The 27,032-nt window shown below is 60.4% G+C and overlaps 1 protein-coding gene across 9 annotated transcripts; it reads left to right on the forward strand.

Moving 5' to 3' along the window:
* The first annotated feature begins 1,536 nt into the window (after nt 1–1,536).
* HCFC1 (host cell factor C1) lies at nt 1,537–26,417 on the forward strand. 9 transcript variants are annotated; one of them, XM_036108909.2, is made up of 27 exons: nt 1,537–2,740; nt 8,904–9,052; nt 9,233–9,393; nt 10,014–10,222; nt 11,131–11,215; nt 11,715–11,821; nt 12,992–13,171; nt 13,274–13,332; nt 13,540–13,633; nt 13,903–14,063; nt 14,543–14,740; nt 15,124–15,348; nt 15,457–15,561; nt 15,823–16,042; nt 16,261–16,403; nt 16,553–16,691; nt 16,872–17,092; nt 17,741–19,271; nt 19,584–19,747; nt 20,278–20,839; nt 21,174–21,497; nt 21,706–21,824; nt 21,908–22,045; nt 22,399–22,584; nt 23,198–23,498; nt 24,012–24,075; nt 24,293–26,417. In XM_036108909.2, the coding sequence occupies exons 1-27, from the start codon at nt 2,548–2,550 to the stop codon at nt 24,330–24,332; spliced, it is 6,078 nt and encodes a 2,025-aa protein (XP_035964802.1). In that variant the 5' UTR covers nt 1,537–2,547; the 3' UTR covers nt 24,333–26,417. The 9 variants fall into 9 exon arrangements, with proteins under 9 accessions (XP_035964802.1, XP_035964797.1, XP_035964798.1 ...); XM_036108904.2 differs by having other exon boundaries at nt 13,274–13,633; XM_036108905.2 differs by having other exon boundaries at nt 13,274–13,633; nt 21,177–21,497.
* The last annotated feature ends 615 nt before the right edge of the window (nt 26,418–27,032 follow it).

The raw sequence follows: 27,032 nt of genomic DNA on the forward strand, positions 1-27,032 counted from the left end.
AAACGCTTCCAAATGCATAAAAACAGAGAGTTACAACATAAATTTAATATGTTTAAAGACGGTATGGAAATAGTTTCGGAAATGTGTGATTCGGTAATATATGTGCTACTTTACTAGTAAATGAAATTACAGAATCTACGGGCAGATTGCAGCTACAATAATTTCCAAGTCGTTATTCTGCCTGCTGGTAAGTCTTGTATTTGAGTTAATTTCAGGATAACTACAACAAAAGCTAAGTGATCTGAAATGATGTGTAACTTCCACTGGTGACAAAGTCACCAGGCTAACACTCTGTGCTCTGTAGCCTACATTCGTAGTTGCAGGAAAGGCCAAATTTCGACTATCAGTTGGTGAAAATACAGATAAAACAAAGCTGAGAGAAAGTGGGAAAACCATCTGTTGGGGCTCCAAGCTCCCAGACACCTGCGCAGGACCCCTGCGCTACAGCCTGAGTCTGACAGTGCAGATGACGGTGCAGTGCCCGGGCGGCCTCCTGCGAGGTTTGGCACATGGAGTTGATGCCAGCACCCACCTCTCAAGGCTGCGGCGAGATCTTACAGTATTGGCGCGAAAAGGCCAGTGATCACCATCCGGGTACTTCCCTCTCTATATTTGCTGGGGGAAATTCAAATCTCGGAGAAGGGCGGACCCGAAAAGCGGCCCTGCGCCTGCGCGTAGGGGCGGGGCGCGGGTCTCTGGGAAGCAGGCGGGGCGGGGTGACGCGAGGTGACGCGGGGCGACGCGGAGCTCTCCCGCGCCCTCCCGCTCGGCTCGGGTACCGCCGGCCTGGCTGCCCGCCCTGCGGCCGGCGGGGCGAGGGACGGGAAGCGGTCCCGGGCGCACGGCCCGGCTCCTTTAGTTGGAGCGCCGGCGGTGGCGCCGGCTCCCGAGGGCGGGGCCGGCGAGCCTGGGAGCCGGCACGTCACCGCCCACTCGCCCCGCCCCCGACTCCCCCCCCCCCCCCCCGCCTCGGCGCGTCTCGGGCCGCTTCTCCCGCGGTCGCTGGGTGTGGGGAGTGGGAATATGTCCGCTCTCGAGGCGCAATTCTGATGTCTCCCTTCAGCCTCCCTCAGCAGTCTATGCCTTGTCCCCACTGCTAGTTAAATGCGACTCCTCGGGCGTGTGTTCCTTCAGCGACCTGGGGGACTGTTCCCAAGGGGGCGGGGACGAGCTCGTTTGAGGTATTCTCATCCGGGCATTTACCAGATGCCTCAACCGCCATCTTTGTTTTGTGCTGAAAGTCGCTATTGACGCCCGTGGACGGCCGGGCGAGGGGAAGTGGCAAGATGGCGGCTCCCAGGGCGGAGGCGTGAGGGCGCAATGGGGGGGTTGGGCCGCGGGGCTGGGCGCGCCTGCGCCTGACCCGAGAGCGGCCTGAGCCCAAGCTTAGCGCGCGGCGGACCTGGGCCCTCGCCGCGAGGCAGCGCGGGGGTCCTTTAAGAGGCCTCGGCTCACGGAGCAGCCGTGCGAGGGCGGGGGTGGTGGTGGGGGGAAGAGACAGTGACGTCGCCCGACTCCGCCCCCTCGCCCGACCGCCGCTGCCGCCATGTTTAGTTGTTACTTCTTCACACAAGATGGCGGCTCCCAGGGAGGAGGCATGAGCGCCCTGCCGTTACCGCTCCTCCTGCCGTACAGTTGCCACTTCGGGGCCTAACTCTGGCTCTTTGGAGCGGCTCCTGTGGGAAGGAGTCATAAGGAGGGAAGCGAGGATCGGACGCTGCCTTGCGTTTGGTTTGCAGTGGAAGAACTGACCCAGGAGGAAGAGAATAGGGGGGAAGGGGGAGTTAGTCTCAAGATGGCGGCTCCCAGGGCGGCAGGCGCAGCCTGAGCAGCAGAGGCGGACTTGGGGGAGAGGTTCGAGACCTCACGAGCTGTACGGCGCAAGTCTCCGAGCAGCCCCCGAGCATTCGAGTTCGTTCCATTGGCCTCCGGCGCGCCTCTGTTCCTTACGAGTGTCGAGGCTGTTTCGGGAGCGGCGGCTGCACTAAGCGCTGGGCGGGGAAGCGGGACGGTCTCAAGATGGCGGCTCCCACAATTGTGGTGTGAGCGCCGGCGGGGCTGGGACAACCGCGGTGCTTGTGGCTCCTTTCCACCCGCCCCGGAAGCCGGCCAGTGCAGGGGACTTGGGGGGTGTGGGAACCGGGCCGGGGCTCCGCCATTTCCGGCGGGGGAGGGCTACGACTGAGGAAGGGAGGAGAGAGAGGCGGCTCAAGATGGCGGCTCCCAGGGCCTCCCGCCCGAGCTTGTAAGCGGGAGCGTCCGAGCGAATAGTCAGGGCGGCGGGACTTGGCGGCCTCCAGCTTCTCGGGGCTAGGCGCTCGAAAGTTTCGGGAGGCTCTTGAAGAGACGGGGTGAGCTAGAAGAAGGGGAAGAGCCGAAGGGAAGGAGGGTAGTTAAGATGGCGGCCTCCATGGAGCCGTCCACCGCTGTGTGAGGAACCGCTTCTCCGTGAGAGCTACCTTAGACGAAAGGGGGTGTGTGTGAGAGGAATTGGGGGGCTCCCTTCCCGCTGGGTGACTTTTTCCCACTACGGCCTTTCTCGGAACTATGGCTTCGGCCGTGTCGCCCGCCAACTCGCCAGCGGTTCTTCTGCAGCCCCGCTGGAAGCGAGTGGTGGGCTGGTCGGGTCCAGTGCCCCGGCCCCGCCACGGCCACCGAGCCGTGGCCATCAAGGAACTCATCGTGGTGTTTGGCGGCGGGAACGAGGGGATAGTGGACGAACTGCACGTGTACAACACGGGTGAGTGCAAAGCCCGCTGGGTCCTGGGATCTTTCCCTCCCTCCCTCCATCTCCTCCCTCTCGCTCTTCTTCCCTCCCTCCCTCTCCTCCTCCTTCCCCCCCTCTCCCTCCTCCCCCCCTCCCCCTCCCTCCCCTCCTTTCTCTTCCCCTCCCCTCCTGCCTTCTCTCCCTCCCTTTCCTCCCTCTCCCTCCGCACTGATCAGCTCTCTCTGTTCCGCGACCCTTTGCTCAGCCCGGCTTCTCTGCTTTTTCCTTCTCTCTCCCCGTTCTTCCACTGGCCCCTCCCCCTCGGCTCTTGTATTTGAGGAGTGCTTTTCATTATCCGAGAGAAATTCTCCAGTCCGGTTGGTGAGGGGGCGGGGGCGTCGCCGGCGTAGACTTGAGACACACACCGTTACCCCGGCGGGCGGGCGGGCTGGCGGATGCGTCCCTTTGGCGCAGGCAGAGTCCCACCCCCTTCCTCCCTCCTCCTGCGCCTGCTCAGCTCTTCTTCATCTTTGATGCTTATTCGGGAGAAATGACAGGCTTCTAGATTACGGATTAGGGGCAGAGTTGAGCACCCTAATCCCGACGTGGGGGGGGGGGGTTGTGCGCCCTGCTGGGTAACCGTCTCGGAGGTTGTGCAGGAGCCTTGGGCACTCACAGATAGGGCGGCATTGCTGTCTCCCCCTTTCGCCGTTTACTTCTGTAGTGTTTTTCTCTTCGGGTTGCTTCTTTTCTTGATCTAGGGCCCTCCAGTGTAGGAGGTGAAATCCAGTGATCCGTAGTGGGCTAGGTGGGTCCTTACCTTTTCTCCTTCTGTGAGGTTGACGTTACCTTGCCCATTTTCATACCTCCCCCAAACCCAGGGTGTCGTTGATTGGGAGGACTATGATTCCTCCGGACACAGAAAGCTGCTGTGCGTGCCCCTTGCCTAGCGTCCTTGCTAGCTCTGGGACTGGGCCGCATCCTCCTGCGGCCTCTTGCCCGTAGTGGCCTCTTTGGCCTGCTTTGCACACCGTGTTGCTGCCTGTTGAAGGGACCATGGCACACAGCACCTCGCCTTGCTCGGAAGGAGGGGCTAGGCATTCTCCCTGAGGCCAGTGGGCCCGCGTGCACTCTTCTGGGGGAAAAGCACAGGCTGGCTGCGAGCACACACGCACACCCACCCACACACCTGTCAGTGGTCTTTTAGGAAGTCCCCCTCTGCAGCAGGGGGATGCGTTCAGCTTGGTGGTGGCCAGGAGCTGTTTTCCAGCTCTTCCCCCGGCATCGCATCTAGCAGAGTCCATTTGCTCCAGGTCCATTCTTTCCCAGGGCTCTGGCAATACCAGGTCCTTGAATCTGGGCACGTCCTCCCAGCTTTGAGGTTGCTCTGGGGTGGGGAGCTGGCACCCAAGGGAGAAGGTGGTTAGCGTGGTGAGGGTTGGGTGCTCCCCTCTCCCTCCCCTGAGGCAGAGTGTGCAGCTTTCTCTGCTCCCTGTAGGTTGTTGCCCCTACTAAATTGACTTTCAAAGGCTGGTGGGTTGTTGGTGACCCTTTGCATTCCGGGTCTCAGCACCTGTTGCCCCCAGCGAGGCTGGGCTGGTTGGTGGTGCCCTGTGCCAGCTCAGACAGCTGCGGCGGCGGCAGTTCGCTCAGTAAGGTAAGGCCGAGGGGCAGGGCTGTTTCAGAGAGGCCACTGCCCTGAGCAGAACCTTCTAAACTCTTTGGACTGACTTGATTCTCATAAGGCCTGGAGCAGGCTCCTTAACAGGGAAATACAATTTTAGAAAGTAGGGCAGGGGCCTAATTACCATCAGCTCTAAAGTCCACTGCTTCCAGGGGCTTCTGCATATTCATTAGTTTATTAAAATGAATTGGCCACTTTGACATTAATTCATTTCCCATCTGCAAGGGTAATGTCATGTAGTAGAGGGTAGCCAGCCTTCCAAAGGGCTGCAGCCCTGGATTCCCCCAGGTTAGCAGTTTGGAAACTGCGCTAATCAACTCCTCAGGCAACTTCTCAGGAGAGCCACTAGCAGACCCAACTCCCCGTTCCTCCGAGGGTTTGCTCATTATTTGAACGGAGCAGGAATTTGTCCAGCGTTTGGTGTCTGCTTGTGGTTCTTGTAGCTGCAAGGTTCTTGCGTTCTCCTCGGGAGAGATGCCCCTCTTCCACCAGTGGGGGCACGGACGCGGGGTCCTGGGAGCCTTAGCTGTTGCCTCGACAGCTGCCCTTCTGCTTGCCGTTGTTTTGTTTTAAATCAGGTCAGAGCATATCCTCCTTATGCCTCTTCTCTTGCACTTTTCCTTTTGTGGGGTGAGAGACCTTGTGGAGAGAGAGCTGATTTGGCTTGGAAGCATTCCCTGTTGCTAAGATAAATGGCTCCAGGGGGCGCGTTCGGGGCGTGTGTGAGCACTTTGCTGTCTTGGTTAGCTCAGTGATCTGGGGGTGACATTTGAAGGGTGTATGTCCTTCCTCTTTGGCGACAGCTATCACAGCAGCTGTGGGACACTTGACTGGCCTTTGGGAGGTCTTGAGGTAGCTACTGTCCTTGGCCTTAGGAAATTTTATCTCAGCGTAGCAAAGCGGATTATGGAGAGGACCTGGTCCTGACGGTGGGGTGTGCCCTGGCGAGGAGAGGGTGTGGCTGGTCACCAAACCAGTTGCCCAAGGCTGGTCTGCCTCAGTGGTTCTTTAACGTCTGGTGACTGTTACAGCTGCAAGGAGCCTTGGAAAACATCTAGTGGAACTTCCTTGTTTTTGCACATGAGGAAATTAGGGTCCGAGAGGGGAAGTGACAGGTTTAGGGTCACCCTGCCAGCTGGTGGTAGGGTCACGCGGGAGCGCTTAGAGTACAGATCTTCGTGGAGACAGTTGGGCTGTCTGTTCCTTCAGTTAACAGGCACAGGCCACCGCCTTGGAGACACCTTCCTGTGCCTCTGTCCCTGTAGCGAATTGGCCGCTAAGTTAGGCTCTTCTCACGTCTGCCCCCCTCCATTCTGAGACCTCCTCTCTTCTAACTCAGCTCTTGCAGTCACTTCCTGATTGGGCCTGTTAGTTTCATTTGTCAGGAAATCCTGTTCACCCTTCAAGGCCTGGCTCCAAATTCACCTTTTCTGAGAAGCCCCCTCTGCCACATTGCCCTGTTCTGTGCTCCCAAGCTCCGGCGTGCTGCAGACGTGTCCCGGGCCGCTCCTCCCATCGGGAGTGGAGGGCACGGCGGCCTTCCTGCTAGATCGGGAGCTTGCGGGTGAGAGCGGGCTTGTCTGTGCCTCCCTGCGCTTGGCCTTGCGTCCGCCACGCAGGAAGCGCTGTCTCTAGGGGGTGATGCGTAGAGGTTGACAGGAGCGACTACAGATGGAGGGGGCCAGTGGGGAAAGGGGTGGGGCAGCTGATAAAACCCCAAAGCTGCGGTCTCAGGCTTGCCGAGGAGAGAGAAGATGGAGTCATGTTTCTGGTCATCCCACGAAGGGTCCTGTGTGCAGGTGGCCTCCTCTCCTCAAACCCGTTCCCGGCTGAGCGCACTGACAAGCCAGAGCGAATGGAGAATGTGGGACCCAGAGGTTGGGTTACAAGATGCCCCGCTCGATGAGCTAGAGATAATATGATCACGGGGCGACTGAGAGCAGCTGGTGTGTTCGAGACGGCGACTGTGCCATCTCACGGGCAGAACTGGGGCTGTGGCTTCATACCAGAAACGGGTGCTGCCCGACAGACTGCTCTCGACAGCGGTGTGGAGGGCCCCTGCCCCGAGTGTTCCAGAACAAGATCAGCTCTTTTTTTTTTCTTTAAGATTTTATTTATTTATTTGACAGAGATAGCGAGAGAGGGAACACAAGCAGGGGGAGTGGGAGAGGGAGAAGCAGGCTTCCCGTGGAGCAGGGAGCCCGATGCGGGGCTCGATCCCAGGACCCTGAGATCATGACCTGAGCCGAAGGCAGACGCTTAACGACCAAGCCACCCAGGCGCCCCTAGATCAGCTCTTCTTAAATGAGCTGGCAATCGTGAGCTCTTGGGACGTCACTTCTAGCCTGGCCAGCTGGGCCGGTGACTCGAGCGCGATGGGAAAGCTGTGGGTTGACCCTGCTTGCCATGTAGCTTTGTCAGAGTCCTGACCGCCGGCCCGTGATGGCTCCATAGCCCTGTGGAGCAGCTGGGGGGGTGCTCAGGTGAGTGAGGGCGGCCGACGGCTCCCTGTATGTGGGGCCCCTGGGTGGGTACCTAGTGATTGCTTTTAAGTTGGTGACGAGGTATCGCTTCTCGGCCTTTTGGCTAAGATCAAGTGTAAGTTGGTGACGAGGTTCTTGTCTGTGTCTGTTTTGCTCTGTGACCTCAGGTAAGTAAGTCACTTCCCCTCCTGGGCTCTGTTCCTTTATCAACTGAGGGGGCTTGGCTGAGGCAGTCTCCAAGGCTGCTTTTAGCTTTTATCTCAGTAACTTGGATGGAACTCCGTCTCTTCCAATGTGTGCGTGGTGGTTCGCCTCGGCGGTTCTTGGTTTGTTTTTCGCAGTGGGGATGACAGTGAGGCGGTGAGCCGGGGCCCAGGGTCTGGGTGCACGCACATGCCACAGGCGCTGCACCCCTACCAGGAAAGTGGCAGACGGCGGGGGGGGGGGGGGCGTTGCTGCTGTTCATCCTGGAGTCCCGGTGACGCCAGTGAACCATGGAGGAGGGGTAGGTGGCGCGGGGGAGGATCAACAGCCTGTTCCAAACCAACCTGTAGAGTTTGGGTAGCGGTGAGCGACAGGGGCCCTTTTACCCCAGGAAAGGCCCTAACTCTCAGGAGGTCCAGTGTGCTTTTAGGTGAGGGCGGGCCTTTTGGCTGACGTGTATGTAGGACCTGTCACCTAGTGTGCAGGGGAGATGTATCAAGGACCAAGTTAAGTACATGCATATACAGAAAGGCTGAGAAGCAGTTGAGCAGCTGGGGCCTCCCAAGGGCCTCCCCGTGGGATGATCCTAACCCCCATTCAGACTCCAGGGCTGCTCATGCTCCGGTACCTTGTCCACCCACCACGTGCTTCGGTCTCAAGTCACTCACATTTGACCAAAAGCAGTGCAGGCGTGTGGAATCAGACCTGCATCTGGTGCCCAGTTTGAGGTTTTTGGAGGGAGTGTGGCATGTTGTTTGGGGACAGTCCTTTATTTATTTATTTGTTTATTTTTAAAGATTTTACTTATTTATTTGACAGAGAGAGAGACACAGCAAGAGAGGGCACACAAGCAGGGGGAGTGGGAGAGGGAGAAGCAGGCTCCCCGCCGAGCAGGGAGCCCGATGCGGGTCGATCCCAGGACTCCAGGATCATGACCTGAGCCGAAGGCAGACACCTAATGACTGAGCCACCCAGGTGCCCCAGGGATAGTCCTTTAAATAATGTGTAATGAAAAGGATCCCTCAAAAGAGGAGGATGTGCGCCCTCTGACTTCTTTGGAAGGCCCTGGCATGGCAGGTGTATGGGGAGCTGAACCCAGGACGCAAGCCTGAAGTGAGGGGAGGAGCGGGGTGCTGGGTGGAGCAAGGGAGGGCTTCTCATTCACCCTCTTCTTTGGTGGTGGCCTCCTCACCCCACCCCCACATAGAGGTGATGGATTTGGGGGAAGCTTTTGCAGCCACCACTTCTGGGTTTCAGGAATGTTGTAGATCAGCATGGGTGTGACATGAGGGGAAGGGTGGGTGTTGTGGACCATCACCTAGGAGACACCAGCAGAGATTGATTCCCCCCCTCCCCCCGCCCCGGCTTTCCTCAGCCAGTAGGCTGGGCTGCCTTGATTGGCCTCCCTCAGCTGGCCACAGTCACTCTTTGAGCCACTTAGAGGTGTAGCCCTGCGCCCCCAGGAAGAGGTGCACAGGGCCACTGAGAGGGTATTTCGGGTGTTAGACATTTCTTTCCAATATTGGACCCACTGAGCGGTAGGGGAAGGAAGTCAGTGGCCACATTCCCAGAAGCTAGTGAATTATCCTGGTTAGTGACTTCCTGCTTATTAAGACGACCTTGATGAGAAGCTGGGTGATTGCAGGCTGTTTTGAGGTGGCCTTTGAGGTCATGGGGCTTAGAAGATGGCTTGGATGGAGGGCTGGCCCCTCCTTTCTCAGACCACGTTTTGCAGGCTGCTGGATTTGGGGAGTAAGAGGAGTGGGGCCTCTGGTTCTTAAGACTTCCTGAGGTGTTCTGACTTCTGCTTCCTTTCGTTCCCCAGCGACTAACCAGTGGTTCATCCCAGCCGTGAGAGGGGACATTCCCCCCGGGTGTGCAGCCTATGGCTTCGTGTGTGATGGGACTCGCCTGCTGGTGTTTGGTGGGATGGTGGAGTATGGGAAATATAGCAATGACCTCTATGAGCTTCAGGTAATGGCCCACAGTGTGCTCCCAATGTTTGGGTGGGAGGGGAGGCTGCAGGACCTTCCTACTCCATTCAGGTGCCTACCTCCCCCCCCCCCCCCCGGCTCCTCCCTCCACGACAAATGGCCCAGGCCCTGATGGTGACCAGCTCATCCCTGATTCAATCCCTGAGTCTTGATTTTGCAGGCAAGCCGGTGGGAATGGAAGAGACTCAAAGCAAAGACGCCCAAAAACGGACCCCCTCCGTGTCCTCGGCTTGGGCACAGCTTCTCCCTTGTGGGCAACAAGTGCTACCTGTTTGGGGGTCTGGCCAACGATAGTGAGGACCCCAAGAACAACATTCCGAGGTGAGGCTTTGTCCTCTCCATGTGGAATCCTGAGGGTGGGTGTGCTTCAGCACGTACCAGCCAACCCCACCGTGCCGAGTCCCTTTCTTCTGTGAAATGAGAGGGTGACGCCAGAGACCCTGTAGGGAGCTTTCTGGCTCTGAGGTCTCTAACCCAGAGGAGGTGGCATGGCAGGAGGGCTGAGCCAGGAGGTCAAAACCCACCTTGCCTTCAGCTGGTCCCTGCTCCTCAGACCAAGTTAGAGCTGGCGCTTTCCTTCCTAGCCTTTGCTGCCTGCAGTCTTAGTGATGGTATTTTCCAAGGCCAGGGGCTGAGTACCTTTCTGAAGTCTGAAGGTGGTCCCAAACTGGCACCCCCTTTTACCCCAGGAGGCCCTAGTATGGTGCCCAGTTTTGTGTGCGAGGCGGCTCAGCACACCCCATCCCACTGCTCCTCTTGGACTCACACTCATCCTTGGGAGCTTCTGGCAGCCCCTTCTCAGGGCCAGGGGTAGAAGAACTTAGAGTTCGTGTGACTTAGCACCCTTTGTCTCCGAAGGAGTCTGCTGTTCACCCCTAGGAGCTGGTGAGGCCTCTGGTGCGTGGAGTCAGGGCTTGCCGTAACTGGCCTTTCTCCCCTAGGTACCTGAATGACTTATACATCCTGGAATTGCGGCCAGGCTCCGGAGTGGTAGCCTGGGACATCCCCATCACTTACGGCGTCCTGCCTCCACCCCGGGAGTCACATACTGCTGTGGTCTACACTGAGAAAGACAATAAGAAGTCCAAGCTGGTGATCTATGGAGGGATGAGTGGCTGCAGACTGGGGGACCTCTGGACCCTGGACATTGGTAAGACGTGGGTGCCGCCGGCGTGGGGTGGGGAGATGGAGTGAGCGTGCTGCTTAGCTCCTCCTCCTTGTCGTGGCAGGGTGGGAGCAGGACCCTGTTGGTGGCTGTGCTCTTTGCCCTGGGCTTGTGGCATTGCTTTTAAGAAAGAGCAAGGCTCAGCTGGCTCAGTTGGTCTGCTTTCTCAGAGGAGGATAAGGGGAAGGGGGTAAAGGCCTTTCTAGGATGGAATTGGCTAAATGAGGTAGCATTCGTCCCTGTCAACTCGTCAGTGATGAGACTGTAACAGGAGTGACGCACCTTGGTCTCTCACAGTCAAATGGGATATTGAGAGACCCATGAGAGCTCCGGGGACAACTTGGGCTCGTAACCAGGGTGGATATCAGGAGCGGTTGAAAAAAGGTCAAGTTTTTGGCCTGAGGGCTGAGGGGAGAAGCTGTGTCTGCAGGGTTACGTTGAACTGTAGATCAGCGTTGGCACTCAAAGGAAACCATTTACTGTGAGCGAAATTCCTAGCAGCGCAGCGCTTGCCAACGCTCGGTCCATAGACAGTGGAGGCAGCATGGGGGTGGACGCATTTCGTGGAGAGCAGGGTATGGAGTGCGGTGCCTTTTGAGGATGCGCTTTCTGCTCCAACCCGAACCCCCAAGAGCAGTGCTGGCTCATAGCAGGTGCTCAGTAAGTGTCGGACAAGATGCGCTTGCCAGGATTGTGAACCGAGCTTGGGAAATGCTGGAACCTGGTGACCAGAGGGCCTCTTTGGGCTGTAGGGAGGCCAGGCATGGAATTCTTGTACTTGGTGGGCACCCACCTTCTAGAGCCTTCCCTGCACCTGGGGAACAGCCTCTGGGGCGGAGGGCCCGAGTCTGACCTAGCGTAGGTAACCCTCCCTTCTCCGTTGCTCTGCACAGAGACTCTGACGTGGAATAAGCCCAGTCTCAGCGGGGTGGCACCTCTTCCTCGAAGCCTTCACTCAGCCACAACCATAGGAAACAAGTGAGTAGCTGGCCATGGCTTTTCTCTTCCTAGCCCACCCCCGCCCCCAAAGGGCTCTCAGTTTTGTTCCTGCAATTCCTAAGGCCTGAGGAGGCCTCTTTCTGGTTGGGCTGGCCTTCCGCAGCCCCGTCTTTACATTACGACCCCGGGAGACCAAGAAAGACTCGGGGTAGAGGGGCGCAGACTGTTCTAGATACTCTCCACAAGCAGCTGGGTGTCTTTGTCAACGCCAAGGTCCCAAAGCGCATATGAGAGCGATGGGGACTGAGGTGAGCTTTAGATGAGCTAAGTAACGATGCCACGTGGTGGAGGTGACGCAGCTCTTGTGAGAGCTGAGCCACCACGGAGAGGGCTGCATCAGGAGCTCATGCATCCCGGGGGACTCTCCGGGGGAGAGCTGGAGGACCAGGCGTGTTTAGAACTTTCTGGATGGAAGAGGTGGCCTCTAGCTTGGCACCTCCTCTACAACCCTCTCCTACTCTTCCCTCCCTCGTCCCAGAATGTACGTGTTTGGTGGCTGGGTGCCTCTCGTCATGGATGACGTCAAAGTGGCCACACACGAGAAGGAGTGGAAGTGTACCAACACACTGGCTTGTCTCAACCTGGGTATGGCCTCCTCGGGCTCGGAGTGGCCTGCGGAGGGCTGCGGGAGGCTGGCCCTCCTCAGTCCCGAGAGCTGTGTGGGGTGTGCAGGGAGCGAAGCTGCTTCTAAGGCCCGTGCCTCTAGAGTCCACAAGAAGTAGCCACTGGTCCGAGCGCTCTGAGGGATGCTCGCTTTCATGTTTTGAATAGGCTCTTTTCCTACACATGCTCCGACATCTGAGAGTACAAAAGCTTAACTGTGCAGAGCCTCCCTCCCGCCCCCCATTCTGCAGAGGCAGCCGTGTTGGGGGCTTTCATCCACCCCACAGGGACTCCTCTACATATACCAGCATCGTTTGTAGGTTCCTTTATAAACAAACAAACACAACGGCAGCCTGCTCTCCGCAGCGCCGCGCCTGGCCTTTTCGGTTTATTCTGTCTTGGAGACCATCCCATCCCCGCACGGCGAGCGGCCTCATTCTTTTGAATTGCTATCAAGGTGTTGAAACTTGCACAGACGCTGCTCCGTGAGTATCCTTGCACTGTTCTCACCTACGTGCAAGTGCATTTGAAGGGTAAAGACCTAAAGGTAGACTCGCTGTGGAAGGCCATTGCCAAGCCGTCCTGCACAGACGCTGTGCCCACGTAGGTGCCCCTGGCCCCCAGCAGCGCCGGTACAGTGCTCTTCACCAGGTCTGATAGGTGACTGACTCTCTCCCCCCGGGCCCGCCCCCAGCTCCCCACCCCCACCCCCCCGGCTCACCTGGAGCCCCCGCTGCAACAGGCAGGAGAATCAAACTGCCAGGCGCCTTACGGTTTCAGTTTGCATTTCTCTTACTTTGAGCGAGGGTATGTATTTCTCCTTAGAGCCTTCTGTCGCCTTTTCCGTAACTCGCGTTCCTCTGTGCCCATCTCTTTCTATAGGCTCTTGTGTTGTTTGATGTGCGAGAAGTGAAACCTTTGGCTGTTCGTTTCAAATAGTTTTCCCAGTTTGTAGTTTGTGGTTTATAATTTTATCTTTTACGGTCTTTTTGCCACACTGAGTTATTTTTCGTTTGTTTGTTTTTAGTTTAGTAATCTTTGATGACTTCCTGTTTTTTAATTCCCCATCCCTGACAGCAAAAGGCCAAAGGGCCACTGGGGGTTGTGGGTTCCTCTACCCCCTTGCTGACCTCCCCCTCCCGCCCTCCCCAGATACCATGGCCTGGGAGACCATCCTGATGGACACGCTGGAGGACAATATTCCTCGGGCCCGAGCTGGCCACTGTGCCGTAGCCATCAATACCCGCCTATACATATGGAGTGGGCGCGACGGCTACCGAAAGGCCTGGAACAACCAGGTCTGCTGCAAGGACCTCTGGTACCTGGAGACAGGTAAGGCAGCCGGGTAGGAGCCATAGGCCGCCACAGCCCAGCTGAGGCCCAGGGTGGGGCCTTATGCCGGTCCCCCTTCTCACCAGCTGCGCTCTCTTACAGAAAAGCCACCGCCCCCGGCCCGGGTACAGCTGGTACGAGCCAACACCAACTCCCTGGAGGTGAGCTGGGGGGCAGTGGCGACAGCCGACAGTTACCTTCTGCAGCTCCAGAAATATGACATTCCTGCCACGGCTGCTACTGCCACCTCCCCCACACCCAATCCAGTCCCGTCTGTGCCTGCCAACCCTCCCAAGAGCCCTGCCCCAGCAGCAGCCGCACCTGCCGTGCAGCCGCTGACCCAAGTAGGCATCACGCTCCTGCCCCAGGCCGCCGCCGCGCCCCCGACCACCACCACCATCCAGGTCTTGCCGACGGTGCCTGGCAGCTCGATTTCCGTGCCCGCTGCAGCCAGGACTCAAGGTGAGCTGGGGGCCTGGCGCTTTGCCTGAGGGTGGGGGCTAGCCCCGCAGGAGATGCTGTGCCTGAGCGAGAGGGCTGCTGAAGACAGCACGCCTGATGGTCATCGGCACCGGCTCGGGCCGTGGAGCGCTGGGGCGGAGCCAGTCCCCGAGGGTGTCTGGAAGGACCGTACGTGACGCACAAGCGGGTCACGGAAGCGCTTCACGTTTACACACTGAACGCAACAGAGGTCTGGGGCTCCGCTGATGGCCGCCTGCTTCCCTCGCCAGGTGTTCCCGCTGTTCTGAAAGTCACCGGTCCTCAGGCAACAACAGGAACCCCATTGGTCACCATGCGACCTGCCAGCCAGGCTGGGAAAGCCCCCGTCACTGTGACCTCCCTTCCTGCAGGCGTGCGAATGGTTGTGCCAACGCAGAGTGCCCAGGGGACGGTGAGGAGCCATCGGGTAGGGTGGGACTTCCTAGTGATCGATGGCGCCCAGCCTGGGCTTTTCTCGGCTGCGAAGCGCAGGGGAGGCAACCTGTCATTACTGAGTTAATAATAAATTAATAAGCTAATGCTTCAGGAGGACCTCCCTGCTGTCTGAATCTGACTCACACAAGGGCATCCTAAGCATGAACTTTCTTGTTTGGAAGCCTGAGGGGAGAATCTAGCCAGCTGGGGTTTGACCCGGCGCCAGGAGGAGAGAGCTCTACCTGACTCCGTGGTCTTTAGAAAAGACCTAGAGCTTCTGGCAGATGCTGGCCAGTGGCAGGAGGCCGGGCTGGGGCCGAGAGGATTGCTGGGCCAGGAGGGAGGCTCCCTGGGCAGGGCTGAGCGTCTTGCTGGGCTCCGCCGAAGCGTCCGGAGCAGGGAGCTGGGTGGCCTCAGCGCCACTCTGTGGGCTCATGCGCGCTGTGCCCGCCGCAGGTGATCGGCAGCAGCCCACAGATGAGCGGCATGGCCGCGCTGGCGGCCGCGGCCGCCGCCACACAGAAGATCCCTCCTTCCTCGGCGCCCACGGTGCTGAGTGTCCCGGCGGGCACCACCATCGTCAAAACCGTGGCTGTGACGCCTGGCACCACCACCCTCCCGGCTACCGTAAAGGTGGCCTCCTCGCCAGTCATGGTGAGCACTCCTCAGGCCTGAATCGGAGCCAGCAGCCTTGGGGCGGGGGCCTTCTGGGCACCGTGATACGACACTGGTCGCTCCTTCCGGGCTTTGGACCAAGCTGCAGGGCTGTTGGCCCATAACTGCTGTTTGCCGTGGGCTGTGGAACAAGAGGTTACTTTGGGGGCTGGGACAGCCTTAGGCTAGGTGTGCTGTCTGCCAGTGTCCTCCCTTGCTTCACTAAAGGAAAGGTAAACGAAGCCGAGCCGTTCTGCAGGTGGGTTGGTGGGGGAGGTAGGAGAGCACGCAGGGTGGGGAGGGGGCCGTGGGCCTGCCAGGACATTCTGGGCGGGGGCTCGGACTCTCTGTCCTGCTCATCGGCCCGTCTCTGCCCCTTCAAGGTGAGCAACCCAGCCACTCGAATGCTGAAGACTGCAGCTGCCCAGGTGGGGACGTCAGTCTCCTCTGCTGCCAACACATCCACCCGCCCCATCATCACAGTGCACAAGTCAGGGACTGTGACAGTGGCCCAGCAAGCCCAGGTGGTGACCACAGTGGTGGGTGGAGTCACCAAGACCATCACCCTGGTGAAGAGCCCCATCTCTGTCCCAGGAGGCAGTGCTCTGGTGAGTGACAGGCGCCACCCTGCTACACGTGACAGCTACCAGGTTGTGGCGCTACCACACTCTTGATTGGTTGCCATATCACTCCTTGCTCCATCCTTTCCTTTTTAGATTTCCAACCTGGGCAAAGTGATGTCAGTGGTTCAGACCAAACCGGTTCAGACTTCGGCAGTCACGGGCCAGGCATCTACGGGCCCAGTGACTCAGATCATCCAGGTGAGCTTGTGGGCCCCAGACTCTGACATAAGTGGGGGGCACTGGGCCGCAGGAAGAACTCGCCTCCCTGCCTAGAGAAGATCTCAAGCACGTGTGGCACAGAGAGTCCTGTGGCTTGGTCCCGTCTCTCCCAGTCTTCAGAACATTCCATGAGCTGCTTGGGCCACCAGTAGAGAGTGGCCAGGGCAGACTTTGTGTCAGACTTTCCATCCTGGCGATGATGCCAGTTCACCTTGTTCTCTACCTGTTTTGCTCTTGCAGACCAAAGGGCCCCTGCCGGCCGGGACCATCCTGAAGCTAGTGACCTCCGCAGATGGCAAGCCCACCACCATCATCACTACCACGCAGGCCAGCGGGGCTGGGACTAAGCCCACCATCCTGGGCATCAGCAGCGTGTCCCCGAGCACCACCAAGCCTGGCACGACCACCATCATCAAGACCATCCCCATGTCGGCCATCATCACGCAGGCTGGCGCCACAGGTAGGGGCCGCCCCCAGGGCACGGGCGAGGAGGGAGGCTGAGGCCACACGGGCGGGCGGAGGCTGGGCTGTGGCATGCTCTTGCTTTTGTTCTGCTTTTCCTCTCTTTTTCTCTCGCCTTTGAATTGAGGGGTGGTGGGTGGGAGGGCGTGAGGGAGATGGGCAAAGGGTACTGACAGAGAGGAGCCCCTGAGGCCAAGCCGCCCCTCTCCTGTCCAGGTGTGACCAGCAGTCCTGGCATCAAGTCCCCCATCACCATCATCACCACCAAAGTGATGACTTCGGGAACAGGAGCACCTGCCAAAATCATCACAGCTGTCCCTAAAATCGCCACTGGCCACGGGCAGCAAGGAGTGACTCAGGTGAGGCATGCCTGGCCCTCCCCTCCCCCCAGTGTCCAGCCCAGGACCCCAGCAGGCCACACGTGTCCTCCTGAGGGGCCCGGGAGGGGGCGGCACAGGGTCTGGGCAACCTTGGAGTGACATGGGGGCACTTTCCTCTGGCATTCCAGGTGGTGCTAAAGGGGGCCCCTGGACAGCCGGGCACCATCCTCCGTACCGTGCCCATGGGGGGTGTCCGCCTGGTCACTCCTGTCACTGTCTCTGCCGTCAAGCCAGCTGTCACCACGTTGGTTGTGAAGGGCACCACAGGTGTGTAGCTTAGATGCTGGGCCCGCCTTTCCGTGGGAGAGGTGCCCGCTCCCAGCCTTCTGTTCCCCTGGGGTGTGCTCCACATCTGCCCGTGTCCTGGCCCCACCAGGGGAAAAGCTGCTGGCAGGGGCAAGGCCCCAGCCGCGGGCCTTACCCCCACCCTGCCCCCTTCCCCTCCAGGCGTCACAACCCTCGGCACAGTGACAGGCACCGTTTCCACCAGCCTTGCCGGAGCTGGGGGCCACAGTACCAGCGCCTCCCTGGCCACACCCATCACCACCCTGGGCACCATTGCCACCCTCTCCAGCCAGGTGATCAACCCCACTGCCATCACCGTGTCAGCCGCGCAGACCACGCTGACGGCGGCCGGCGGGCTCACCACCCCCACCATCACCATGCAGGTAGGACAGCTGGGGGGGCGCGGGGGTGGGCGGGCGCGCGTCCCGGACTCCGTGTGCGCACGGATGAGCCACAGCCCGAGGCTCCTGCTCTTCGTCTTGGGGCCCCACGCCAGGCCCTCTTGTCCTCAGTCGCGTGGACCCCGGGGGCGGGGGTGGGGGAGGGCGCGTCCCTGTTGCACCACTGTGATTCTTAGTCACCGTCCGACTGTCGTGTCAGGACGTTAGGTCTTAGGTGGTTCTACTTTTTGAACACCTGGCAGACATTTTCTCTTACAACGTAGAGGATGCGACAATTTCTCTTCCTGCATACGTAGCGTTTTTTTCTTTTCGTGTATCTTAAGCTGAATCTGTGGAAGGGGCAAAGCATCTGGGGCTCCGTCCCTGACCAAGGGCTGGCCCCAGCCTCGGACCCGACCCCGCAGCCCCTTCCCAGTCCCCATGGCCTGTGAGCTGAGGCCGTGCCTCTTCCCTGGTCCCTGAGCAAGTCAGTGTCTGGGGGTCAGAGGGAGAGCAGGTCCTGGCTTCACCAGGGCTGTCGCTTTAGGAACTGAGGGGATGGTCCCCCCAGCATGAGTAACGCCGTAGGATGGCCGGAGGGACAGACAGGAAGTTACAGAAGTAACCCTTCCCGTCTGTCCTCTCCCCTAGCCTGTCTCCCAGCCCACCCAGGTGACTCTCATCACGGCACCCAGTGGCGTCGAGGCCCAGCCTGTGCACGACCTCCCCGTGTCCATTCTGGCCTCACCTACTACAGAGCAGCCCACGGCCACGGTCACCATTGCTGACTCGGGCCAGGGGGAGGTGCAGCCAGGCACGGTGACGCTGGTCTGCTCCAACCCGCCCTGCGAGACGCACGAGACGGGCACCACCAACACGGCCACCACCACCGTCGTGGCTAACCTCGGGGGGCAGCCCCAGGCCGCGCAAGTGCAGTTCGTCTGTGACAAGCAGGAGGCCGCCGCTTCCCTCGTGACCCCAGCGGTAGGGCAGCAGAACGGCGGCGTGGTGCGCGTCTGCTCCAACCCGCCCTGCGAGACCCACGAGACGGGCACCACGCACACGGCCACCACCGCCACGTCCAACATGGCCGGGCAGCACGCGTGCTCCAACCCGCCCTGCGAGACGCACGAGACGGGCACCACGAGCACCGCCACCACGGCCGTGGCCGGCATCGGCGTCGGCCAGCAGCGGGATGCCCGGCGTGCCTGCGGGGCCGGCCCTGCGCCCGCCGTGCTGCGGGTGAGCGCGGCTGCCGGGCCGTCGGAGGGAGCCCAGGGCTCCGTGAAGCCCTCCTGCCAAGCCCGCCAGACCAGCGTGACGAGCAGCACCATGACTGTGATGGCCACCGGAGCGGCCCCGTGCGCGGCTGGCCCGCTCCTCGGGCCGGGCCTGGCGGTGGGGGCCGGCGGCCACGGCCCTGCTCTCGTGCAGCTGGCTCCCGTGAGCGGCCAGGTCAGAGCCGGCGTCCTCGGAGGCAGGGATGGCCCCGTGGCCGTCCTGAGCCCGCTGCTGTCCGTGGGGCGCCAGCCGGAGGCCCATCACACGCACACGACCAACACCCCCACCACGGTCCGCTCCGCCATGGGCGCCGGGGAGCCCGGCGAGGCACGGGGCACCCCCACGCCCGCGTACGAGAGCTCGCCGGGCGCTGCCATGACTGTGACGGCCCTGGAGGCGCTGCTGTGCCCCCCGGCCCCCGTGAGCCAGGTGTGCTCCAACCCGCCCTGCGAGACCCACGAGACGGGCACCACCAGCACTGCCACTACCTCGAACGCGGGCAGCGCCCAGCGGGTCTGCTCCAACCCGCCCTGCGAGACCCACGAGACAGGCACCACGCACACGCCCACCACGGCCACCTCCAGTGGGGGCGCGGGCCAGCCCGAGGGGGGGCAGCAGCCCCCTGCCGGCCGCCCCTGTGAGACCCACCAGACCACTTCCACTGGTACCACCATGTCAGTCAGTGTGGGTGCCCTGCTCCCCGATACCGTTCCCTCCCACAGGACCCTAGAGTCCGGCCTGGAGGTGGCAGCACCGGCCACCGTTGCCCCTCAGGCCGCTGCTTCGTTGCTGGCTCCTTTCCCGACACAGAGGGTCTGCTCCAACCCCCCCTGTGAGACGCACGAGACCGGGACCACGCACACGGCCACCACCGTCACCTCCAACATGAGCTCGAACCAAGGTGAGTGAAGATACCCTCGTGGTGTTCGTCGTCTCCTGGAGCCCAGGGCTCAGAGGCCGAGGAGGGGGTGGTAACTAAAAGATCCACCTGGCCAGAGGCCAGTAGTTTGATTTCTTGGGGCCCAGTGTCCCAGCACGGGTTGGGGTACTCCAGGAGACTGTGTCCCCTGCGGGGCAAAGCCAAGCTAGAGGCCCTGGGGCTCCTGCTGACCTGCGCTGCTGCCCCCCCCACTCCCCCCTCTCCACACACACACAGGTCCCTGCTGGCCTAGTACTTGTCACCTTTCTCTCTGCTTGCTCCCCTCCCCTACAGATCCCCCACCAGCCGCCAGTGACCAGGGAGAGGTGGAGAGCACCCAGGGTGACAGCGTGAACATCACCGGCTCCAGTGCCGTTACAACGACCGTGTCCTCTACGCTGACGCGCGCTGTGACCACTGTGACACAGTCCACGCCGGTCCCGGGCCCTTCGGTGCCGGTAAGAGCCCCAGGAGGATCCCCTGTGTCTCCTCCCTGCTGCCCACTGCACTTTTGGCCTGTGCTGTTCCAGACTTGGGCACCAGGTGTCACTCTCGCACCAGGCACAGGGCCGCTGCTCCTTCCCTCTTCCTGATCGGAAAAGGGCAGCCTGGGGCATCATAGGATAGGAGGCAGGGGTCTCCCAGGCCCCAGCGTCTCGGAGATGCTTTGATTTCCGTAGTTGTTTCCCGTGGCTTATTGTTTGGCTATAAACTGTAGGAGTGACGTGGCAGGAGCTGGAGTGCCCCTTTGGCTAGACCAGGATGCCTCTCTGAGGATGGGTGAAAATCGGCCAGGTCCCAAGGGTCTCCCATCTTGCCGCACCCCTCCCCCCCGCCCCGCATTGCTCAGTCACCTGCTGCCCTCCCCACCAGATGGGGTGATGCTGGCCACGGAGAATGAAAAACCAGGTCTCCAGGGAAAGATGAAGGCTGCCTGGCTCTGGCCACTCGCTCCTCCCCTCTGACGGGGGCTTCTCTCCCTTTCTAGAAGATCTCATCAATGACTGAGGCTACCCCAGGGGCTCTGACCACCGAAGTCCCCATCCCGGCCACGATAACAGTGACCATAGCCAACACAGAAACTTCTGACATGCCCTTCTCTGCTGTTGACATCCTGCAGCCCCCAGAGGAGCTCCAGGCCTCGCCAGGGCCTCGCCAGCAGCTGCCGCCTCGGCAACTCCTGCAGCCCGCCTCCACGCCCCTGATGGGGGAGTCCGCCTCCCAGGCCCCTGAGCTCCAGGCCGCCGTGGATCTGAGCAGTACAGGGGACCCGTCTTCGGGCCAGGAGCCTGCCAGCTCAGCCGTGGTGGCCACTGTGGTGGTCCAGCCGCCCCCGCCCACACAGTCTGAAGTAGACCAGTTGTCCCTTCCCCAGGAGCTGATGGCTGAGGCCCAGGCGGGCACCACCACCCTCATGGTGACGGGGCTCACCCCTGAGGAGCTGGCGGTGACTGCTGCTGCTGAAGCGGCCGCTCAGGCCGCAGCCACGGAGGAGGCCCAGGCCCTGGCCATCCAGGCGGTGCTCCAGGCCGCCCAGCAGGCCGTCATGGGTAGGTGCTGGGCGGGGGGGGGGGCTCACCGCAGCTTCTTAAGTCGGGGGAAGATGGGCCCCTCGGGAGGAGCAAGGACAGGGGGTTGTGGAGCCTCCCTGCCAGGGTGGCACGAGTTAGACGCGGCTGGGCTGGACTTGGCACCCAAGGAGTAGGCAGAGCCCCTTGGTATGGGGAGGGCAGGGTGCAGGTGGGCCAGGAAGTGAGGCCCACGGCCATCCCAGCTGCCCCCAGGGGACCCTAGGCTAGGAGGGGAGCGGCGGGGGGGGCTGGGCCACCCCGGCTGGCACTCCTCTTGAGTAGCGTGTGTGTGTGTGTGTGTGTCCCCCCGGAGCAGGCACCGGGGAGCCCATGGACACGGCCGAGGCAGCGGCGGCTGTGACGCAGGCGGAGCTGGGCCACCTGTCGGCCGAAGGCCAGGAGGGCCAGGCTACCACCATCCCCATCGTGCTGACGCAGCAGGAGCTGGCGGCCTTGGTCCAGCAGCAGCAGCAGCTGCAGGAGGCGCAGGCCCAGCAGCAGCACCACCACCTCCCCACCGAGGCCTTGGCCCCTGCCGACAGCCTCAACGACCCGACCATCGAGAGCAACTGCCTCAGTGAGCTGGCCGCGGCCGTCCCCAGCACCGTGGCCCTGCTGCCCTCCACGGCCACCGAGAGTAAGCAGGAGGGCCCCCCCTCCGGCCACGTGCACCTGTCCTGCGGCACTACCCCCTCCCCCCCCCCCCGGGAGCTGTGCCGACTGGGGAGGAAAGGTCTGGGGGCGAGCGTCTGGGTCCTTCCACACAGTCTGGCCCAAGGGAAGGGCTCCCCACACAGAAGCCGGGTCTCTGGGGCCGCTCCCACTGATGTCTTTCTCCTTCACAGGCCTGGCTCCATCCAACACATTTGTGGCCCCCCAGCCCGTGGTGGTAGCCAGCCCCGCAAAGCTGCAGGCTGCGGCTACCCTGACTGAAGTGGCCAATGGCATCGAGTCCCTGGGTGTGGTGAGTCTGGTGTGATGGGGTTTCAGGGGATGCTGCCTCTGGGCCCCAAAGGCTGAGGGTTTGATCTCCGTCCTGTCTTCCAGAAGCCAGACCTACCGCCCCCGCCCAGCAAAGCGCCTGTGAAGAAGGAGAACCAGTGGTTTGATGTGGGGGTCATTAAGGGTACCAATGTAATGGTGACACACTATTTCCTGCCACCAGATGATGCTGTCCCTTCTGACGTAAGTTTTCCTGGGAGCCGACGCCCTCGGGTGGGTGGATCCTGGCCATGAGGCAGGTATCAGGGCTCGTGGGAACTTCTGAAGCCCCCCAGAGGGGCCTTCCATCTTGGGGCTCGCTCGAGGACAGCCGGCTGTAGAGCCTTCCGCACACACTTCCTTTCCTCGTGGCTCTCGAAGCTGCAGAGAAGCCCAGTGCTAGTTCCCTCTCGCCATTGCTGCCCTCCTGCCCCGTCCCCGGGGTGGGAAACTGCTGTGCTGGCCCCGGGGCCCGACCCCAGAGCTGCTCTCTCAACAGTGGGTTTTAGGTCACCTTTTTTTCTCTCTCTTCCTGTTTTTCCGGCCTCTTTCCCCAGGATGACTCGGGCACCGTCCCCGACTACAACCAGCTGAAGAAGCAGGAGCTGCAGCCGGGCACAGCCTATAAGTTCCGAGTTGCTGGGATCAACGCCTGCGGCCGGGGGCCCTTCAGCGAGATCTCAGCCTTTAAGACCTGTCTGCCTGGTTTCCCAGGGGCCCCCTGTGCCATTAAGATCAGCAAAGTGAGTCTTGCCGTGGGGCGACCCTGTGCCCAGCTGGAGTCGAACAGGCCTAGCCTGAGTCCGTACACTGGGAGCTCCCTTCTTGCCGGGCCAGGTCTGGGGTGCAGCTTCTGGTCCTGTCACCAGTTGCTGGGATGGGATGAGCGTAAATTCCTTCCCCTCCCCGTCTTCGTCCTCTCCCTCTCTGACATGGCAGCTAGTGTTCAGTGAGGGTCTGTTACCTGCCACGCTCAACATGTTTTTTTATCCAATCCTTCAACATTCTGAGGAGGTCTGGGATCTGATGAGGAAACTGAGGCAGCAAGAGGCTAAGTGCCAAGTCACACAGTCGGTGGCAGAGCAGGTGAAGGGAGGCTGTGCTTTGAGTCCCCGTTCAGGTTACTTCATCATTCCGTCAGGCTGCCTTCCGGGTCGGGGCAGGCGAGGCCATGTCCTCAGAGCTCCTTGCATCTGCTGTGAAATAGCTCTGTCGTGTCAGGAACAGGGGTGAGGTCCGAGCAGTCGGATCTGGGAGCTGCGGAGCGTTCTCGCTCCTCTGTTCCTGGACAGGCAGAGTGAGATAGCCACAAGGACCACAGACAGCAGGGCTTGACCTCTGGCCCCTTGGTTCTAGAGTCCAGATGGTGCTCACCTCACCTGGGAGCCGCCGTCTGTGACCTCCGGCAAGATCATCGAGTACTCGGTGTACCTGGCCATCCAGAGCTCGCAGGCCGGTGGTGAGCCCAAGAGTTCCACCCCGGCCCAGCTGGCCTTCATGCGGGTGTACTGCGGGCCCAGCCCCTCCTGCCTGGTGCAGTCCTCCAGCCTCTCCAACGCCCACATCGACTACACCACCAAGCCCGCCATCATCTTCCGCATTGCCGCCCGCAATGAGAAGGGCTATGGCCCGGCCACCCAAGTGAGGTGGTTGCAAGGTGGGTGTCGTTCAGGAGGCTCCTTGGGCAAGCATCACGTGAGGTGGGGTGACACGGCTCCAAGCTGGACTGGAGAGCTTTACATGAGGGAGTTGAGGGAGATGACCTAGGGTGGGTGCTATGGAGGGGTCTCGTAGGGGGCACCTTGCCTCATCTGCAGGTTTGGGGAAAGCTGTCCCGGGGGTGTTTTGAGGTGAGATGGGGGACTGTACGAATTTCAAGTAGGAGGTACAAGGTGACGCCCAAGTCCAGGGGGCAGGGTGGGAAATGGACGCCCCAGGATGCCCTGTCGGGCTTCACGCCAGTTCCCATGAGGCCGACCTGGGAGAACCGTGAGGGCCTCTACCTGGGCCTAGGGCGACTGCGAGAGGTGGCGCACACAGGAGGGGCCGTCACTCTGCACAGGCCTCTGTAGGGTGTGGACAGGGTGCCCCTGTCTCCTCCACTCTTGTTCTGAAGTCGGCCGGCCCTCCCACCTCGCCGGGCTGCTTACCACTCCGGCTTTGCTTTCAGAAACCAGTAAAGACAGCTCTGGCACCAAGCCAGCCAGCAAGCGGCCCATGTCCTCTCCGGAAATGTAAGCAGGAAGCCCCTTTTGGGAACCTTCTAAGGCTGGGGGTAGACAGCTCCTGGGAGGAAGCGGCGGTACAAATAGTATGGCTCGTCTCTTTCAAAGCGTTGGTGGGGGCTCTGCTCACAGGGTGTGAGCTGGTGTGAGGCCCGCCTCTGGCTTCCCAGCATCATCAGGACCCATGCTGACGCTTTCTCTTTCCTTTTTCTTGTCTTCTTCCAAGGAAATCCGCTCCAAAGAAATCTAAGGCAGATGGTCAGTGAGAGGCAGCTCCCCTGCACCTGGATTCTTCGCCAGACCCCCCCCCCCTTCTGCTTCAGGAACGCCACCTGCCAGGGCCCACCCATCCTACCCACCCGGCGCTCACACTTCACCCTCAGGAGCCACTGGCCGCCGCCACTCATTCTCTCTCCCTCTCTCTTTTTGAAATAATCTCAAGAAAGCACATTTTACCATTGCTGTGGGAGGAAGCAGAAGGCAGATCTGGAAGAGCAGTGAGCAAGTGAGACAAGTGTGCCCTCCTCCCCTCTTCTCCTTACCAGTGCCCTCCTCTGGGAGCTGAGCAAGCCCGGAATTCCGAGGCCCTTGAGGGAGCTCGACAGACGCTTCGGATGAAGCAGCCGAGACGCAGAGAACGGAATGCACGCGCCTTCCAGCACCCGCACGCCTCTTGCAGTTTGTCACCTTGGTCCTGAGGGGGGCAGCCAAGGGCGGGAGGGGCTGCAGCATGGAAGCAGAAGAAAGGCGCGGCCCCCCTCCCAGCTCCCTTCCCCTGCCTCTGCTCCGAGAAGATTGGCGGGGCACCCGTGCACTCGATGTCCATCTGGTTCCATTTTCCTTTGTTACTTTTGGATATCCTGCCACCTCCCGGCCCTGGGCTTCAGCTTTGTCCAACCCCGTCTCAGCGGCCTTCGTACTCCCACCCCTTGCCCCTTCCTTCTTCTTTCCCAGTTAGAGAGCTAGAAAGGAAGAAGAAAGAAAGAAAGGGGGAAGAATGAGCCCGTGGTGGCCTGAGCAGTGTTCTGTGCAAATCTCCTGACTCCCAGCGGGGCGTAGAGTAGCCCCCACCGAGCCTGGCTTTTGGCCCCTGGGTCGGGGCTAGGGGCCACACCACCAACTGCTGCATTTGTTGTATTTTTTTTAAGTTGGAATTGATGAAGTTAACATTTTTATTGTAATTTTAGCCTTAGTGTGTGGGGTTTTGTCCCTTTTTTTGTTGTTGTTGTTAGCTGTGTACAGAATGTGTATCTTTTTTTTTTTTTTTTTTTTAACTTTTACTTTTTTCTCCTTGGCTAAGCCTTGGCAGGGATCTTTCTGGAAGAAAAGCTGGGGGCAGCTGGCACAGGAGAGGCGTGGATTCTCCCCTGCGGGCCTGGTGTTGGTTGCCTGGCCCAATTTCCTCTTGCTGGCCCCTGCCGTCTGCCCCTTTGCTTGTCCCCAGGCCTCTGGGACAAAGGAGGGGTGAGCTGTCAAACCTCACTCCCCATGGGTGATTGCTCTACACCTGTAGGATTGAGCTTGAGAGTCTGCTGGAGCCTAAAGTCAGGTTTCTGAGGAGGAGCAGGTCCTGGGTTCGCAGGGCTCTCAACATCCTCCCCACCCCCTTCCCTATGACCCCCCCCTCCCCCCCCAGCCACCAGGCTCCCTCCTTGGCAAACTGGCTTAGAGTATCTGCCACCCTCAACTGCTGCTTCCTGCAGCCACGCCCTCCAGGCGAAAGTGTCAAAAGGGGTGGGGTGAGGGGTTGGGGGGCAACTCCATCTCAGAGAGCAGCCTGGGAGAGCAGATGTGTGGTGTCACCCAGGAGACCGTGGGGAAGCAGCAGGCTACCAGCACCAGTTCTGTGAATTTACAGGGCCACGGCCATCCTCCCAGGGCCGAACTTGGGAGGCTTGGGGCACTTCTTAGTGTGGCTCGTGAGACAGCTTTCTGCCCCACACCCAAGCTTTAGGCACTGAGCAAGGCTTGCCAGCGGGTTGTGCAGGATTTAAAGCGAGCAGCCAATATTTTCAGACCCCCCCATCTCTGCCCTGGAGATGAGCTGCAGTGAGGGGCCCGGCCTCTGCAGACCCCTGCCACTGGCCCGCACCTTCTGGGGCCTCTGGTTTGTTGTATTATAGTATATTTCGCTGTGGAAAATGTCACGTTTAGTCAGTCACCTTGGAGCCCACTCGCCTGGTCCCATTGTTTTCCCTGTCCCTTCTCCTGAGCGCCCTTTGATTTCTCTCATTTCTGAGAACAGTACGCCCCGTTCATCTATTGTAGAGTAACCCCCGTGACTCAATATTACCATAGTGCGATGTCGTTTTGTGCTATTTTGAACAATTAAAAGACTTTTTTTGAAATAACCACCTGCTCTTTTACTGTGTCCAGGACTCCCAGGGAGGAGGCTGGAGGTGTGATGCCACCAGCCACCCCCGTGGCTCACCGAACCCCTGGGAGCCTCTTGCTTGAAGGGCAGTTAGCAGGGTTCCCGACTGCCTCCCAAGTTTCAAGGCTCCACCGAGGCCCACAGTCCTGGGGACTGAGCTGGGCCAGGACCTGGTTCCCCACAAAGGGTCCCACGGTAGCCATGGTGTAGAGGCCAAGGGGCTCCCTGCGCAGTTGCTGCCAAGTCCCTGTCTAGAGACCAGATCGCCTTCCCTCCCTTCCCCACCCAGAGGACAGCCGATTTTCTCCAGTAAACTGGGAAGGCAGGATGTAGGTGGCAGTTGACAAACCAGACCAGACAACGGTCTTTCGTTCGGTGGGAGGGAAATCCCTGGGGTATAGGTGGTGGGAGGGGGTGGGGCAGTTAGGTTCCAGCCATGTGCCCAGGGAGGCACGGAAGGCCTGTAGGCACTAGTTCAAGGAGTCAAAGCCAGGCTCAGTGCAAATGTGGGCACATGTGACCTCGACCTGCAGCTGGGGGTGGGGTGGGGGGGAGGAGGCTGTGCAGGTCACCAGCCACTAGCCTCCTTGGA

This window comes from Halichoerus grypus, chromosome X, assembly GCF_964656455.1.
Source record: "Halichoerus grypus chromosome X, mHalGry1.hap1.1, whole genome shotgun sequence".
Classification (NCBI taxonomy): domain Eukaryota; kingdom Metazoa; phylum Chordata; class Mammalia; order Carnivora; family Phocidae; genus Halichoerus; species Halichoerus grypus.

Excerpts from the sequence above, each read along its gene's own strand:
- HCFC1 (XM_036108904.2), top strand. The coding sequence starts at position 2,548 with ATGGCTTCGGCCGTGTCGCCCGCCAACTCGCCAGCGGTTCTTCTGCAG. Across the intron at positions 9,053-9,232 it reads ATGACCTCTATGAGCTTCAG|GCAAGCCGGTGGGAATGGAA; the intron begins GTAATGGCCCAC and ends TTGATTTTGCAG. Across the intron at positions 24,076-24,292 it reads CCCATGTCCTCTCCGGAAAT|GAAATCCGCTCCAAAGAAAT; the intron begins GTAAGCAGGAAG and ends TCTTCTTCCAAG.